Raw genomic sequence first — 16,811 nt, 5'->3', positions numbered from 1 at the left:
ATAATATTTCAAAACGGAGCATGCCCTTTTAAGTATTTAAGATAATGCTTTCACCAAAAAGTAGTGTAAATATTAAGTATTTTCACCGCAAATAGGTCCAAATTTACTGACTTCTTTTGTTTTAAATTATTTTTTAAAAGCCTTTATAGACACTTAAAATTCACCATTTGGATACAACATGTTTGAGGCATGTTTGTGCTGCCTTGGAACTTCAACATGCAACAAATATTTTCTTCTTTCCAACTTATTTTATTATGACTTTATTAGCCATTTAGGGAAATGTAAACTTTAAGATTAAAATAATATTTATATTTTAAATAGAGAAGCTAATGTTTCTCTGACGTACTTAAATTTAATAACTTTAATATAGGCGTCGGAACTGAGTGCGGATAGAATTTCTGCGAAAAGGACTAATTCTCTAATGGTCCTTCGAATTTTGCGGGCTTGCTTAAGTTGCGCTTGGATTATTTTATCAATTTACTGATGTGCATGCAAAACTACAGGGACCATTTGACACACTTTCTGCGGACAAATGGTGAGTGTCCACTCGCACGCCCCATTTACTCATAGAAACTCGACTTTATTACTGGAATGTTCATATTTTAAATCAAGCTTCGGGGGCCTTACCACAACCTTTTAACATTCGTTGCACTAAATAAACGTACAGATGCATTCATAAAGAAACACAAACATGCCAACATGTAGGTATGGAAAACAATAAGACGCCTTTTCTGATTGACACAGATAAAATGAATAAAATCACGTTGATGCCGGTGACACGGATACAGGGTTTCAATGGGAAAAGGCAAGTTGAAAGATACAATTCACCAGGAAGTGAAATTAGTGTTAATAATAAGGTGCATACTGTTTTCTTTAAAATATAAATCATTTTTATATTAATATATTTTTTGTACTGAAAACAGTTTCCCTGAGATGAGTAAGGTTGGTTTTAAAAACGAGCCCCAGACGATACAAAAACCTGTTTCTAAGCTCCAGAAAGTATGCAATTATTTTCTTTACCTATAAATCCTGAAGGTTAGGTGTCATTTTCAAAGATTAAGATGGTATATAGTAACTAAAAGGTATGGGGGAAACAGAAAGACCTCCAACCAAGTCCATGATAGTGGCACACTTCTTTCTATTTTCCCCAATTAGCCGAGGCCGCAGCTTTTCGTTTTTAGTGCCAAAACCGAAAGCATTATGTTGATAAAATTTGGGCTGAGGCTCCTGGAATTGCGTGTTCGACTGCGTGACTTTTTTCGAAACTCACCCACTTTCGCACGGACGCTTTCCATCCAGACGCCACGAAGCACAGGGTATAGAGGTCTCCTTGAAACGCGGTTGGTCACGAAAGCGAACAACAAAGAAAAGGCTTGCCCGTCATTTGAGGCAACATTTAATGGCCACTGGCTATAAGGCCCTGCGGCTGTGGGGCTATAAGGCTGTGGGGCTCATCCTGAGTAACCAGGGGATGGTGGGTGCGTGTGTATGGGAGCTGAAGTTGACGTTCGTTTGTGAAAACGAAGAAAGTGATTAAATCAGCACGATATTTTGTAGGTGTGCGCGGGTTCACCCATTAAATTTCTCCCCCCCCTGCACTGGTGTGTGTGCTCGGACATGTAGGTGTGCACACCCGCACCCACGCCCGCACACCTGCACATCGAGCTACTGTTCTAGATTGACTTTTCGCCTGGACAAAACTAAAAATGACGACATCGCGTTTTTTTCGTAGCAAAGCTTTGCCTCTAAACATGCCCATCAACCGCGTGTTTATAAACAACACAGATCTCTTACCTAGCTACATAAAGGTATGGTGTATATGCGCAATATATAGAAAGGTGTGCTGGGCCTCCTATTACACGCCCACATGCATGCTTGCGCACATGTGTGCAGTTACCGAATATATGAACACGTTAATGTAATTAAGCCTTAAGGCTGGATAAAAAGTAAGCCGGGCCATATATTATTAGCGATACTACTGGCCAGCTGTAAATCAACTTCTTTATGACTGTAACTTATCGAGATTTGGAATTTAATTTATTGTGAATAAATACTCCTCCGTAACTAAATGAAACAAACTACAGCGGCTCAAAGTCTTGGGCGTGCACTCATGCCGCTTTTACGGAAGTCCAGCAGGATAATCACCCAAAGCACGCCTCTCGAGTTGTAAATGATTAGCTCCAAAATGTGGATGGTCTTGAGTGACCACGAACCTCAATCCCACCCAGAATCTCTGATGTGAACTCAAAAGAGACGTCGGAAAGACTCTTTATCAAAATAAAAATCCACTTTGGATATGGTGCACCATCCGAATCGGAACATATCGCAACTAATATCCTTTATGCCAAGACGAATGGAGGAAGTCTTGCAAAAGATTGGCGGACATACCGGTTATTAGCTGCCAGAATTTTTTTTTAATATAAGACAAGACGAAACATAGTGAATAAGAAATAAAAGTTAAAAATGAAAATTTATTTATTTTTTATTTTTAAAAACGGAGAGTAAAACTTTGGCTCTAGGAACTAGACACTATAGTAGATGTTTAGCGATAAAAGCAAGAACAATTAAAAAAGATTGTCCATAGTCTACCCTGAAGAAAACAACAAAAAAATTATTTCACTTTTACTAAAATCATTTTTAACAAAAAGGGAGTTCGAATGGAAATTTGATTGCTGTTCTCGTTCTTTTCCCCGAATTTAGCTTGAAGTGGTTTCTTTGTATCGGACGTGGATTTAGATTCTATAAGTTAAACTTTATTTCTGTGGTTACTTAATATATAAACGCGAAATCTTATTTGTACACAATGTCAAAACGTATTTCTTGGATACAAATTTTTTAAATAATCTTTAAGCATTTTAAGGTTACCTTATAATCATATTATTACTTATTTATTAAATTTATAAAAAAAAATAAAACAACTAAATAAAGTTTAAATTTTTTTAATTTATTAAAGTTATTGATTTTTTAACTATCTATTGCAGTAGTATTACTTAGTAGTAGTAGTATTATTTAAAGGAATACCCTTAAGGGGATCTTGATTGTACAACTACCTTTTGTAGAAGTGGTATTATTTAGTAGTAGTAGTATTATTTAAAGGAATACCCATACGAGGATTTATTAATCATTATTAATAAAGATCCTAACCACCATTAAATACCTACGCAGTGCCACAATGTTTGCTTAACTATATCCTAAAAAAATATGAAAAATACTTCAGTTTAAACCGTTTACATGAATATGCCTCTAATCAAGATAAATTGGTGGTGCATGCTGGAAGCATACTTTTAAAAACCTGCTTAAGAGGTTTTGAACCTCCAGCGACTTGAGTGGCATCCCCCGTTAGTTCATGAAGAATACCCCTACTGTGACTCCAAATTCAGTTCAATGCTCGCGAGTCACTGGTTCGCGCGCTTATCGATAGGCAATGTTTTGGTTTTGGCTGCCTGCGGCATTAAAACATACTTTTCATGCGGATTTTACGACAATTTAAAAGCATTCTTCGTTTGGCAAGTTGTGAATGTTACAAGTTAAAGGGCTACTAAACTGTTGCCATTGAAATAACAGTCGGAAAAAGAGTGCATTTGTGTGGAGTGCTTAAGAGGGCGCACGTGTTGATTTACTTGTTGTTGTTACACTTTTAGCGGTGCGTAGACAACCCAAGTCGGCGGCAAGTCGGCGGCTGTAAACAATTCTCGTGGCTGTCGAAAATGCAAAGCCCCAAGTGCCTGCGAAATGCCCAGACCCAGCACGGAGATGCCTTGTCGGTGGACGTGGATAACATATTTCTGCACCGGTTTATGCTGTCCACAAACGCGGCCTTAGGATCTGGTCCAAGCGACCAAGATCAGTCGGCCGAATGTGTTTGGTTTCCGGATGAAACGGCGGCAGATCCGACCATCAACTCAGATCCCCCGGTAAGTAGAGTTTTAAGTACATATATTTTTAAATAATATGTAGTGGGGTAATAGTTTATAATTCAAAAATTGATCTTTAAGCAAAGAAAGTTATAATAGTTTATGGTACAACCATATAGGCTATATAAGACATTATTATCTATATTACAATGATCATTTTATCCATCATGATCAGTTGATGCTTTTTAATTCTCACCCAGAGCCGTATAATAAAACTCTATATATATTACTGATAAGCAAACCCCTGTTCTAAACATTTAAAACCAAGCGAACTTGAATAAAACATAAATTTATATTTATATTAAGTCTTACATAAAATATCTATAATTTTTTTAAATATTAACTTACTAACAAAAGTTGGTTTAGCTTTAACTGTAAACAATACCGGTTTATATATAATCCGATGTCTTATAATCACCATTATCTGATGATTACACATCTATAAGATAAGAATATGAAAAACTTAATAGTTTTACTTAACCTTTCGCTTACATTTAGAAAGATTTTGGAATAAAATAAATGAGATTTCGTTATGATTATCAATACTCATTCACAAGCCAAAAATGGTTCAAGTCGGACCCGAAGAAAGGCTAAATATGACACGAAATTGTTCTTAGACTTTAGTTGCTTAACGCTCCTACCTATTCTTCCGTATCATAGTGTGCAGGTATAAAAGTAATGCAAAAATTAGAAAATACTCCTAAAGTTTTAGACTTAATATGTTTATTTCTCTGGTTACAAGTACGATATTTAAAATCATACATCCGTTTCGCTCGAATCTTGATTCAAATCGTATTTGTTTACCGTGGCTCCCACTCTATTATTTAATCCCATTTATGTAGCCGTGCCGCGCTCAGTCAGCAAGGAAACCGCGCGGCGACCAGCTCTCCGGCTTTGACCGATTCGCAGCTAGTAAAAGGGCATATTTATCTTGGGGGAATCGAATGCCCAAAACAATTTAGACGGGTCTGCTCGCAAATGTGTGGATTCCTGTCCTAACTTATGCAGTGTTATTGGTCTCTGGGGAAATTTCAGTGCAGCAGCTTCAATCGCACACTTAAAACTTAATTAAAAAGCTAATCAGGGACCCGCAAATGCAATTTGGTGCATTCATTTAAACAATTAATTAAAGATTAACTAGGGGTCAGCTTCAGGCACGAGTAAGATACCTTTAAGTTTAATATGCATTTTTGGCATTCTAAGTTGACAGCTTTGAAATATCATACAAATAAACGAAACAAACTAATGGGATAATTTAAAAAATGTAATAATTCTTAAGTGAAATTCCTTGTAATTAATGATTACCTATTTTTAATAGAAAAATAAGCTCTTAAATCGACTTTGTAACAGTATTTTAGGCATTACTGCGGACCTGCCACACATTCGTGTGCAAAAATAGGTTTATTTCGGTTTTATTCTATTACCTTAAAGTTTCAAAGTCGTAAAAATGGATATAAACATGTGGTGGACGAAAAGCAGCCGGGCACCTGGAGATTTAAACTTCTTTTACGAGACTTTGAGTCACAAATGCCCCAATAAACGAGACTGCAGTGGCTGCGGAGTCAACGCTCTGGCCGCATAGAAATTTAAAGCCACCCTTAGGCGTCAGTACATTCTTAAAAATTTAGGGCTCTGCTAAGATGTGCAACAAAAACCAGATTTTAGACAAAACCCTTAATGGCCCACAAAAACCGAGCATACAGGTTTCGGGCCCTTTGTTTGTTGGCTCTTACCTGACCGAACGTGACAGTGGCAAATGGCCTTAAACATGCCGGCGATTATTTAGCTTTAGTGTGCGCTTGCAGCAAGACCATTTTTATTTCACTCACTAATTAAACAATCAATAAACCAAACGCCGGGGGTCTACGGATCCGCGTGGTACAGATTTACATAGGGTACTCGGGGCATTAAGGACCGCGGACGGGGGTGGGTTGAGATACAGTCGTTTGCTCACGCAAGCAGTTAAGTTATGTGTGGGCCCAACTGGACGGACGACAGGACTCGTTTCACTTACCTTCCGTATATTTTACAGCGGATTTGTCATAATTAGTTCTCCCCCGACGACACGGCCTTTTCGGGGGGCCTCTGCGGGCTTCTAGTGTCCCGCCATCGCGGCGGTTGCCTAACGAGCTACTTTTGTCAAGTTGGTCTGCAGCTAGATGGTCGTGATGTTTCCGCAATTATTAGTGTCAGTGCCTTCTGCTTTCGGGCGGGTATCTAAGTGTGGTCCGCATTGTTTCCGCGATGCGCCTTTTGGGCCGGTCGTTTTTATAATTCTCACAATACCATGCAAGCACACATTACACAGACCGCCGTGGAACAAGGATACTGGATGCATTAAAAAGGAAATCCCTCTAAGACGCGGTCTGGTGCAGTCCTTTTCCATTCCACTGAATGGAGAGTTAAAAGAAAGACGGCTTGTTTTTGGGTAAGTGGCTTAGTGGATCACACGTATTACAATTTACCACATTTCACTTGCATATGCATGAGATCCCTGAATTCAAGGAGTAGCTTGCTTAATCTCCGGAGATTTGGATTAAATGCTTGTTTAAACTTAAGTATAAAATCAGTGCAAGTCAATTTGATTGGAATACAATTCAAATATTAGTAATATTATTAGTAATTAGTAAGTGCCAATAGCAAAAGTGGCACTCAAATTACTGATTAAATAAAAATATTGATTTTTGAAAAACATGAAATCTCCAGTGAAATTGCGCCAAACCAACCGAAAAAGAGGGCTGCCACACTGCAAACCTACGTAGTGTGGCAACGCCGCATGTGCTATCAGCACCGGTCATATGAATAAGAAGAAGAATTGGTTTGTTTACAAAAAGCGGCAAGCAAAATGTGAGTAACATGTTTTTTCTCTTGACTGCCTATTTATATCGGCAATGGTTCTACAGGGGAAAGCACAGGACACTGCAGCAGGATGCGATTTTCCTTAAGTTCATGCAGAGTCACAAGGACTTCGCAAGGGGTTCCTCTCGTGGCAACCGGCTGGAAACGAATGAGGCCTGGGCCAGTCTTTCCCAGGCTCTCAATGCCTGTGGCCCGCCATGTAAGTCTGAAGAGGGTTGGCGCCGCGTGAGTAATGTCACTACCATGACTCATACCCAGAGCTCAAGATCGTGCTCTCCTTTCAGGTCTGGAAGGACTGGAAGTGCACCATCAAGAAGAAGTCCATCGATAAGGGCTGGCCACACAAACATGAACCAATGTCCTCTACGGAAGAAGCCCTCGCTGCCATCCTGCAGTTTAATAAGTTAACAGCAGATCAACCAGATAACAATTCACCTGATCTAGAATTGAGGAACGGTTCCTCACCCCAGTTCGCCGTGCAGAAGGTGTGGGAGGGGGATTGCGAGGATCCTAACACCTCGGTTAGACCTAGGAAGAAGATTAAAATTGACTCCAGACGCAGTACTAGCTCAAGTGAGGCCTCAGGCTACAGGGAGCTAAGCTACAGGGCCTCAGAAAGCAGCAAAGACATAGAAGATGAATTGACAGACGAGGAGTACGCCGACGATCCTTTACATGAAAGACTTCTTACGAGGGACAAGATCAGTGAAAGACCTATCAAGCGTAAGACAGATAAAACCAGCTTAAGGACTCCAACGGAAGAGACTTCATATGATAGTTCAGAAGATGCTGCATCTCTAAAGGAAATTGCCGGGCAGCTACGCGCACTGAATGAAACGACAAGGTCTGCAACAAAGTCAATTATGTCTATGGCAGCCAGAATGTGCGATTTGATGGAAAGGGGATTGGAGGAGCGACAACAGCACAATGCCTTACTCAAGAAACTGTTGTATAACAGAAAATGAAACAAATTTATTTGTATACATATTGCTTTACTACCTTTGCAAACTATAGACAATCAATATAAGTTATGTTGGTTCACAACAACCCCACATCCTACTTGTTTTATTTTGGACTCCAGTCTATGTTTGCGCCCTGGCTGGAGCCTATTTGCTGGTAGGCCAGTAACTAACAGAATGGTGCTGCTTCGAAGCCAATTTTGCTGTTTTGGTTCTTCTTTTCCTTGAAACAAGGAAAAGTACACAGACAGTGTGAAAATTATGCTAAGGCAGCAGAAAGAAAAGAAGAAATTGTTTGCACACAAACACCGGATGCAAGGCGCATATGTGTTAAGAGCTGATAAGAGTTTGGTCTTTATGATGGCTTTAGCACTTAATGCTTTCGTATGTTTTGCTTCTTGATGGGAGGGTCCTAAAACAATCTTCTTACCCCACTAAAACTAGTTATTATGGTTTGGCATAAAGCTATCCAACATATTTAAGATATATTTTAATTAAAAACAAAAGTATTTATTAATTTAATGTTTTAAAAAAATCTTTTTTATATTATTTTCTAAAATGTAACACCAAGAACTAGTTTTTAATAAATAAATAAATTTTTTACAGAATTTGTTATTAGAAGAAAAGCCTGAAGTACCACAGTTGCCGGAAAAACGAAAGGCGAACACCTCAGAAGACGAAGGCAATGCGAAAAAAGTAAAACTGGATGCCAATGGGCTCAAGACTAAGCGTCCCGGATTTAATGAAGAAAGATACGAGGAAACATCGTACTATTTTGAAAATGGTAATCTGCTTTATTTTTAGAAAATTAAATAATGTATGTAACATTTCTTTGGTATTGCACAGGTCTGAGAAAGGTGTATCCCTATTTTTTCACATTCACTACGTTCGCCAAAGGACGTTGGGTCGACGAAAAAATCCTGGATGTGTTCGTCCGTGAATTCCGGGCTGCTCCTCCCGAAGAATATGAGCGCAGCCTGGAGGCTGGAAAACTGACAGTTAATTACGAAAAGGTGCCCAAGGACTATAAAATCAAGCACAACGATCTGCTGGCCAACGTCGTGCATAGGTAAGTACTTGTAGGAAGCTTTCATTTGAGTATGCACACATTTGTATTGTAGACACGAAGTCCCTGTTACTTCACAGCCCATCAAGATAGTGTACATGGACAAGGATATTGTGGTTGTGAATAAGCCGGCATCCATACCGGTAGGTATTTGACAATTTTCAAAAGTTGAATGTTACCAAAATCAAATTAAAGGTGCATCCGTGTGGGCGGTACAGACATAACACAGTGGTTTTCATTCTGGCCAAGGAGCACAACCTGAAAAACCTGCGAACAATTCACAGACTGGATCGACTGACGTCTGGGCTTCTTTTGTTTGGGCGCACCGCCGAAAAAGCCCGCGAATTGGAGCTGCAAATACGAACTAGACAAGTGCAGAAAGAATACGTGTGTCGCGTGGAGGGACGTTTTCCAGAGTGAGTAAATATATCAAAAAATGTACTTTTATCTTGTATAACAAAATTTATAAATTATTTTTTCTGTGTTGCATACTTTTACAGTGGAATAGTTGAATGCAACGAGAAAATAGACGTGGTGAGCTACAAAATCGGTGTTTGCAAGGTTTCACCGAAGGGCAAGGACTGTAAAACTACGTTTCAAAGAATCGGTGAAGTGGGAGATGACAGCATTGTTTTATGTAAACCACTTACAGGACGCATGCATCAAATAAGAGTGCACCTACAATATTTGGGTAGGTCAGCAAGTCACAATCGTATGGCGTCTTAATTATCTTACCCCCCTTCTGTAGGTTTTCCTATTTCAAATGATCCTTTGTACAACCACGAAGTCTTTGGACCTTTAAAAGGACGAGGCGGAGACATCGGGGGCATAACTGAAGAGCAGTTGATCAACAACCTAATTACCATTCATAATGCCGAAAATTGGTTGGGTCTTGAAGGAGAACAAGCTGCGACAACGAATATCAACAGTGAACTTAAAACTACTTCAGCACTGGAGGTATCAATCGATACAAAAGATTCACAGCCCGTAAATGCAGCAACAAACGAATCAATTAATGAAGTAAGTTTGTACCCATTTTAGTTTATGATCGGAGAAAATAAAATGTATTTTCAATTGCCAGGCTGCCACCCAAACTTGCTATGAGGAACCAGACAGGTCTTTCGACCCAGAAAAGACAACATCGGATCCGCATTGTTCTGAATGCAAAGTCAACTACAGAGACCCTGGCCCAAAGGATCTTATAATGTTTCTACACGCTTGGAAATATAGGGTCAGTTGCCACATTTTCTTATTTTTACTCATTTTATATAAACTTTAACGTTTTCACAGGGCGTCGATTGGGAGTACACAACAGAACTGCCAGACTGGGCTTGTAAAACGACTATAAATTATGATCAGTTGTGAACCAATAAATTCGCTTGACTTTTTAACAAGATGATTACCCAAAGTTTTTTTATTATATTCAAATTGGCATTTCTTATTTTTTATTGGGAATCCTATCGTTGACTTATTTGACAAAATTAAAATTGTTTAAAATGCTAGTATTTTTGTTCGTTTTTTTATCTTTCCCCTTGTTTTCCTTTCCGAATCCACACTTTGAAGTTATCTTTGATATTAATCCTGTATTACTGGACCTTTACTTGGAACACGAAGACGTCCTCGTCGAATATTACTTGTCTTTGTGCAATACTTGTCCAAGAACGCCTACTTTTCTGGATTATTTGATGCGAGAAGTTGATCTGAGCTCGAGCTCGCTGCTCACTGTTGTTTCAATTGATTGCAGAAAATATATAAACCATTGCCTCAGATATCAAATTAAGCAATATCCAAAATGGGTTCGCATTGAAAAAAATGGAAACTTGACTACTATTATGAGCCCAGAGAGTCTAACTCAAGCTTTAAGAAAATATAATGTGTCTGAAAACAATTTAACTTTAGCCAGGGAAATGTTCAATGACACTTTGTTGCAAAATGTGGAAGGGGATGTGTGCACACCAGGACAGGTTCTAAAACTAAAGGCCTATAACTTTTACTCACTAATAAGCAATGGAACATTTTTCGTTAAATTGTATTCCCCAAGTTGTCCCTCGTGCATAGTGCTGTTCGCAATTTGGAAAGAGCTGGCTTCCGAATTGGTAAATGAAGCCAGAGTTTGCATTGCGGAGTATGATTGCACAGCTGGAATGCAAATTTGCAAGGACTTGCAAATCGGGCGGGTTCCTTCTTTAATATGGTTCAAAAACGGAAAACGAGTGGAGAAATATAAAGGAAATAGAGACAAGAAAGGGTTAAAACATTTTGTGTCTGATATGATGACTGCTAAGGACTCTTATTCTTCTGCTCGTCAAAAAACATTTTCGAATATGGCCAAGTTAACAATATTACTTAAGTTAAGTGTGCATGTATTTGGGTCTGTATGCTACTAGAAAAATAAATCGTCTTTCAAAATAATCTATAATTTATATTAATTAAAGATAAGTATAAATATACTTCTCAGAATTTGTAACTCCTTTGAATATTTTAAATTCAAAAAGTCATATTTTAAATTCAAAACGTTCGCGGGAATCCCTCTATTAGCCATCGATAAATCCATTGTTATCGGAAACCCTAAAGTAGGAGCTGTGTCATCTCTGTCGGACATCTGGCGCAAATAATTACAAAGCGGGAGAAATTGGCTGGAAATAATGATACACGACTTGGTGATGGCTTGTTTGAGCCACAGTTCCAAGGGCCTGGGTATAAAGGCCTTCACGGTAAGTAAGGTGGGTCACCAGTGACAGTTCTACAGCTTAAAACCCCAATTTCCCAGGACACCACAGTCATTGAGCACTTTATACATCCTTGCGAGAGGGAGATCTTCTTGGATATTCTGAAAATTATAAAAGTCTACCACGAAGTCGCTCAGTTTACTCAGTCCTTGGGACCGCAGAGGAACACTCTAGGCGAACTTCCAGGTATGTCTACTATCTACTATCCTTTACATACAAGTTCCTTAAACTTTTATGGTAGATCTTTCGCATGGGTACTACTTGATAAACTTGGCCAAGGGCATCGAGATTGCTCTCGAGGATTACTACGCCGAGATCAATAGCCTGGAGAAGTATTGCTCGGAAAACGAGCGCACTTCGCTCTCATACGTCTACAATGCCCTGCAAGCCAAGTTGCCCGTCCTGGTTTTCCTGAGGAACCTCATCATGGAGATCCAGGTGCGAAAGCTGCAAGGGTGCGCCATGCTGCACAACCTCCATCAGCAGTCGGAGCACGGAGACATCCAACTGGAAAGGGTTATCAGGAAGCAAGTCTAATTCCATTCTTTCCCTCTCTTAAAGTCCTAATTCTATGCCCTTTTCAGAATTATGAAGCCTGTTAAGTACGCCTTTTTCTCGAGCCTAGCTCACTGGCTTCTGTTCGGGGTGATCGACGATGTGCACTCGGAATTCTTCATTAAGTTCACACCAAACGATTCTGCTGATAGTAGCTCCTGCAGCAAGTCAGCCAGTAGCTCTGTAATGGTAAGGAAATTGTTATATTTCTGGACTGCTTTTACAATACTCTCCATTGCCAGAGTGCCGACAAAACACCCGAGGATTACATTTGGCAGTACGAGATCAATATGGATCAGCTGCCCGGATTTCTCTCCATCATCGTGGCTGAAAAAGTCCTCTTTGTCGGACAAACTGTGCTGGTCTTCAAAATGAGGCAAAACGGCACAGCTAAAAGCAAGATCGACCAGTTGGCAGTGAGGCTGGCTGAATTGTCTCGGGACGATATCTACGAGCTGTGGAACGGCAGAGAGTCCGAGTTCTTTAAAATGGTCCTAGACCTGAGCAACGATGAGACAATCAATGTCTTCCGCATCGAAAACGTTATAAACGACATCAAGAAATACGTTAGCATGCGACTCTCAGAAATTGCTGTTAACGAAGTGGATCTAGAAAGCCAAATGGGGCTCATCAAAGACTTCTTTTTGTTGGGCCGAGGTGAGTTCTACTTGGAGTTCTGCTGCCAAATGATCGGAACCATGGAAACGTATCGGGAGGAGAGATTTAAAAACGTCACCAGATCTTTTGAGGTTGTATAAATGCAATGCTTGGTATAGACAACGTTTGTAATTTTTAAATAATTCCAGCTTGCAGCTACCGTCATGGGAATCTCAGACGACTTGGACCACTTTTCACTCAGTTGCCAAAGAAGCACTGGTGAACCAGATGAAACTTCCGATTTTCATATTCTTCAGGGACTCAACCTGAAATACACTTATGAGTGGCCTTTGAATCTGCTGTTTTCGCCAAAAGCCATTGAGCGATATAACAAGATATTTCGATTCCTGCTGATCATAAGAACGTTTCAGTATGAAATCCAAAGAGTCTGGGCCAAACAGACGTGGAAGGCTAAAAGTCTGCCTGCGCCCTTGGATAACAAAATCATAAATCTTCGCAATCATCTCATGTTCTTCCTGAACAACATGCAGTACTACATTCAAGTCGATGTCCTTGAAAGTGAGTTTTCCGAACAAAGTACCATGGTGCCCATTAACTACTTACACTTTGTTACAGGTCAATTCAGTGTTCTGATGAATGTAATTAAAAGCAAGGCTGATTTTGAGGAAATACAAAGAGCTCATACCATTTTTTTGGCAAACGTTCTCTCACAATGTTTCTTGCTTTCCGATTCAAAGGAGGGCCAAGCCAATATCACCGGATGCCAATCCCAAAACCCCATTTATGGAACACTTCTCAAACTATTCAGTATTTGTGACAAGTTTGCTCACATAACCCAAACGAAAGATCCGCCTGATGACTTTATGGGTGAAATCGAGAGTTTAAATGAGAGGTAGGTTCTTAAATTCGTAGCTTTGGGTCAATTATTAATTTATTTCTCCAATTATTGCATGTAATGGTAATAAAACTTTGTTTTTACAGGTTTGGCGTTCAAATTGCGAGCCTTATCCAACTATTAGTTGATGTGAAATCAGCATCTAGCCTAGGTCCGCTTTCTCAACTCCTTTTGCGATTGGACTTCAATCATTGGTTTAGCGCCAAACAAAATGTGTCAGCATCTAACAAATAAATGAATAACGTGCCTGTACCTAAAGCTGTAATCGCTTGATATCTTCTATACGAAAGTCGTTTCTGAAAATTATGAATGGCGTTTGAGAAGATCTTAAATATTAATTAAACTTCACTTTTACCTTAGGGTTAAAAATGTGCGAACTTCGTTGGGTGTTAAGTGCCAAGAGGACATCTCTTTGTTATTCTCGGGATTCCAGTATTCGGAGAGCTCCGAAATCTTATCTAGATTAAGAAGAGTTGCGATTTGGGAGATCCGTGTCATCTTATCCCTCACCGACCAGGATGTGGCTCCTGTTAGGTAGCTTCCTAAGGCACGGACTTCCTGATCAAGCACAAGACCACCGAGCTGTTAAAGACAATATATTGGTTTAGCTGTGCCCAAAAAGGCGTTTGAAAAACATACTCTGTTGAAGCTGATTTTTTTAATAGCCCGTTCCAATTGCATCGTTACTTCGGTTGCGAGAATGCTGACCAGCGCATCGTAGTTACGCGGACTCAATGAGTTCTTAAAGGAGTTCAGAAGCCCATCCAACTGGACTATGAAGAACTGGACAAAAGTTTCCCCAGCCTCGTAAGCAGCAAGTTCCTCCTATAACAAAAAATCTACATGAATATTCACAAAGCCTCGTTAGTGTTAGCTCTTACCTCATTTAAATTGTGGCTGTAATTTAAGAACTGGTTAATCCAGGGATTGAGGCGTGGCTTAATAACACTGGATCTTAGCTGTTGCATTCCGAAATCAACAGTGGCTTTCAACGCATCCCGCACAGCCTTGAGCTCCGTGAGACAGCTGTCCAGTAATTGACGCTCCACTGGCGTCGTTTGGGGAAATGTGCCAGCAATTTCCTGTTCCATAGTCTGCCACAGGGTCTCAATGTACTCTGTCGACACGTCGGCGTTGTTCAACTGCACCAGGAAATTTGCTCGACCTCGATCGGCATCGCTGGAATGTAGTTTTCCCTGCTGCAGGGTCGTTTGAATAGCATTGTATGCCTGGGCCAAGTCGATGTAGCCCGATGGATATCCGCTTTTCAAGGGCGCTTTAAGTGCAGACACAAAATCGCCGTCCAGGCAGGCAGCTACGTTGTTGATCACAGCACAGGTTCCGTTTATCGACTGAGTTGTCAAAGCCCTTCGAATGGATTTGCGAAGAATAAAGAATATATCGTCCACCATGGACGAACATTGCTGTCCAGGCTCGAAAGTATCCAGACCGATGGCTTTGAGAACGCTCTCCTCCATGAAGTATCTGAAAGATTGAACATGATATCATGTGGCAAACTTCGAAATCACTTCTAAAACCAACCTCTCCAGAAGCAAATAGGTGCTAAGGATCTCCTGCATTTGACGGCGCAAGTCAGAGTTTTTCATGATTTTCTCATAGCGTTCCATTATCTCCACCTGCTCTTTCTCTGGCACACACTTCTCTACGTGAACCTGCAATATGTGTAATTAGGTGATGAATACATAAAGATGACTTTCATCATGCCTGCAAGCGTCGTCGCATAAAGCGGAAGTACAACTCCACTCTGGCGTGCATCACAGTTATTTCAGCTATAATGGCGTCGATTTCCTTGGGGTTCAGCTTGTCCACCGACCCGCCAGATGGCTTTCGGTAGTGACCTAGGGCCTGAATACTGTTGCTCCCGACATTTCCTCCAGCCGAACGCTGAATGGATTCGTTAACTTGCTTGCTGCGGTACTGGATCTGCCGGTTCTTGTTGAACTCCATCAGGAGGTTCTTTACCTCAGTGTCGCATTCGTGCTGCAGGATGGCCACCATGTCAATCAGAGACGAAGAACTGTGGGATGGTCATATAAAATTAAAGAGTTCCATCAGGTGTAACTGTGCAACCTACGCTTGTCCGTAAAATGCTTCGATTATCGGCTGATTAACCTCCACCACTCGCGCAAAGTTCTCTAGAATGGCAGTCAATCGATCTGCGTAAGCCAGCTGCAGGCGAGATTCAGCCTTGGCTATGTCCTGGGCATTCCGCAGTTCCTTTTGGGCCTTGTTGGCCAGCTTCTGGCAAATGTAGAGCGAAAACTTTTCGATGCCGATGCGATGGCAGCCGACAAGAGGAAAGATTTTGAAGAACCTCTCCACAGAGGCCAAATCATCGGCTTTGACCGCCTCATCGAAGCGCTTGGCAATGAGGACGCGTGTTTTCTCGGTAGCATCCTCCAGCGTCTTCACCGCATCGCTCACCGACGTTATGGAGCCCTGAACATCATCGGCCGTGCGCCGCAGAAGTTGCTGATCCATCGCAAGGAAGCGGGCAATGTGGGTGGCGCTCTTCTCGTAGTCCTCCTCGCCGATGGCCTTGACCACGCCCTGACTGCACAGGTGCAGGTCGATCAGGTCGTGCACCCGCTGCTGGCACTCGGAGGCCCGGCACCTGGCCAAATCCAGCCGGCGCACCTTGGCACTAACGGACTCGGCCAACTGGGCCGTGTTCACAATCTGGTCGTTCAGCTTGTTGGAATCGCTGTCCACCGTGTGCAGCAGGGCCAGCGATCTCCCAATGCCACTCATCTTGGCCTCTATCTGGCACTGCTTGGCCAGCAGGGACTCCAGCTTCTCGTTCACCCTCGCCTGGAAGCGGGTGAAAACATGAAACCCAACCGGAACGTTATTGACTTGGCACGCACCTCCTCTTCGGCAATTCGCTGCAGGGCTTCGTCCACCTGTCCATTTGTGCCGATGTCCAGGGCGCCCAACTGCTCGAGAACACTCATCCTGTGGTCGTCGGTCCGGGTTTCCGGATCTATTATATCTATTATCCTATTTTATACAACTAGCTGAATAATCTGATACGTGGAAAGATAAATTGTTTTGCCCTCAATAGCGATGGGACTTCTGCGGTTCTAGGAATGTATCGGAATGTGGCTTATCGGTAAATTTAAGTAGATGGCAACGCTGTTTAGTTGGACAAGTTATTAGGGGAGTTCCAGAATCAGCTGTTCAAGGCACATAAAA

General features: G+C 41.1%; 4 protein-coding genes across 9 annotated transcripts; 3 read left to right on the top strand and 1 right to left on the bottom strand.

Moving 5' to 3' along the window:
- The first annotated feature begins 3,403 nt into the window (after positions 1 to 3,403).
- LOC108034210 (pseudouridylate synthase RPUSD2) lies at positions 3,404 to 10,192 on the top strand. Of its 4 annotated transcripts, XM_017109044.3 has the most exons (10): positions 3,404 to 3,506; positions 3,642 to 3,914; positions 8,339 to 8,516; positions 8,579 to 8,801; positions 8,854 to 8,941; positions 8,994 to 9,214; positions 9,299 to 9,489; positions 9,547 to 9,818; positions 9,880 to 10,029; positions 10,089 to 10,192. In XM_017109044.3, the coding sequence occupies exons 1-10, from the start codon at positions 3,468 to 3,470 to the stop codon at positions 10,161 to 10,163; spliced, it is 1,710 nt and encodes a 569-aa protein (XP_016964533.1). In that variant the 5' UTR covers positions 3,404 to 3,467; the 3' UTR covers positions 10,164 to 10,192. The 4 variants fall into 4 exon arrangements, 3 of the variants coding, with proteins under 3 accessions (XP_016964533.1, XP_016964535.1, XP_016964536.1); XM_017109046.3 differs by having other exon boundaries at positions 3,419 to 3,914; XM_017109047.3 differs by lacking the exons at positions 3,404 to 3,506; positions 3,642 to 3,914; positions 8,339 to 8,516 and having other exon boundaries at positions 8,670 to 8,801; positions 8,879 to 8,941.
- LOC108034211 (uncharacterized) lies at positions 6,658 to 7,820 on the top strand. Of its 3 annotated transcripts, none has more exons than XM_017109050.3 (3): positions 6,658 to 6,761; positions 6,818 to 6,972; positions 7,058 to 7,196. In XM_017109050.3, coding segments are annotated over exons 1-3 (204 nt in total). In that variant the 5' UTR covers positions 6,658 to 6,759; the 3' UTR covers positions 7,105 to 7,196. The 3 variants fall into 3 exon arrangements, with proteins under 3 accessions (XP_016964539.1, XP_016964537.1, XP_016964538.2); XM_017109048.3 differs by having other exon boundaries at positions 6,662 to 6,761; positions 6,818 to 6,998; positions 7,058 to 7,820; XM_017109049.3 differs by lacking the exon at positions 6,658 to 6,761 and having other exon boundaries at positions 6,852 to 6,972; positions 7,058 to 7,820.
- A 1,166-nt stretch (positions 10,193 to 11,358) lies between the features above and the next one.
- LOC108034013 (gamma-tubulin complex component 4 homolog) lies at positions 11,359 to 13,860 on the top strand. Its single transcript, XM_017108742.3, has 8 exons — positions 11,359 to 11,512; positions 11,569 to 11,713; positions 11,769 to 12,054; positions 12,112 to 12,271; positions 12,325 to 12,831; positions 12,889 to 13,258; positions 13,316 to 13,592; positions 13,682 to 13,860. Exons 1-8 carry the CDS (start codon positions 11,444 to 11,446, stop codon positions 13,827 to 13,829), a joined length of 1,962 nt encoding a protein of 653 aa, XP_016964231.1. The 5' UTR covers positions 11,359 to 11,443; the 3' UTR covers positions 13,830 to 13,860.
- Positions 13,606 to 16,701, bottom strand: LOC108034012 (conserved oligomeric Golgi complex subunit 4). The gene is made up of 8 exons (XM_017108741.3): positions 16,484 to 16,701; positions 15,691 to 16,427; positions 15,321 to 15,633; positions 15,138 to 15,268; positions 14,477 to 15,080; positions 14,235 to 14,420; positions 13,951 to 14,177; positions 13,606 to 13,891 (listed from the first exon to the last, which is right to left on the bottom strand). Exons 1-8 carry the CDS (start codon positions 16,568 to 16,570, stop codon positions 13,849 to 13,851), a joined length of 2,328 nt encoding a protein of 775 aa, XP_016964230.1. The 5' UTR covers positions 16,571 to 16,701; the 3' UTR covers positions 13,606 to 13,848.
- Positions 16,702 to 16,811: the final 110 nt, after the last annotated feature.

The sequence above is a fragment of the Drosophila biarmipes genome, chromosome 2L, assembly GCF_025231255.1.
Source record: "Drosophila biarmipes strain raj3 chromosome 2L, RU_DBia_V1.1, whole genome shotgun sequence".
NCBI classification, from domain to species: domain Eukaryota; kingdom Metazoa; phylum Arthropoda; class Insecta; order Diptera; family Drosophilidae; genus Drosophila; species Drosophila biarmipes.
The sequence above is the reverse complement of the archived record's forward strand: the minus strand, read 5'-3'. Positions and strand labels throughout refer to the sequence as shown.

Bases quoted from the DNA above. Each gene is read 5' to 3' on its own strand.
- LOC108034210 (XM_017109044.3), top strand. From the start codon at position 3,468: ATGCGGATTTTACGACAATTTAAAAGCATTCTTCGTTTG. The intron at 3,507-3,641 runs GCAAGTTGTGAA...TTACACTTTTAG, and splicing joins TTAAAAGCATTCTTCGTTTG to CGGTGCGTAGACAACCCAAG. The intron at 10,030-10,088 runs GTCAGTTGCCAC...ACGTTTTCACAG, and splicing joins TACACGCTTGGAAATATAGG to GGCGTCGATTGGGAGTACAC.
- LOC108034211 (XM_017109048.3), top strand. The intron at 6,999-7,057 runs GTGAGTAATGTC...CTCTCCTTTCAG, and splicing joins CTGAAGAGGGTTGGCGCCGC to GTCTGGAAGGACTGGAAGTG.
- LOC108034013 (XM_017108742.3), top strand. From the start codon at position 11,444: ATGATACACGACTTGGTGATGGCTTGTTTGAGCCACAGTTCCAAGGGC. The intron at 12,055-12,111 runs GCAAGTCTAATT...TGCCCTTTTCAG, and splicing joins CTGGAAAGGGTTATCAGGAA to AATTATGAAGCCTGTTAAGT. The intron at 12,272-12,324 runs GTAAGGAAATTG...CTCCATTGCCAG, and splicing joins CAGCCAGTAGCTCTGTAATG to AGTGCCGACAAAACACCCGA.
- LOC108034012 (XM_017108741.3), bottom strand. From the start codon at position 16,570: ATGAGTGTTCTCGAGCAGTTGGGCGCCCTGGACATCGGCACAAATGGA. The intron at 16,428-16,483 runs GTGCGTGCCAAG...ACCCGCTTCCAG, and splicing joins AGCGAATTGCCGAAGAGGAG to GCGAGGGTGAACGAGAAGCT. The intron at 13,892-13,950 runs GTAAAAGTGAAG...CATAATTTTCAG, and splicing joins CGCACATTTTTAACCCTAAG to AAACGACTTTCGTATAGAAG.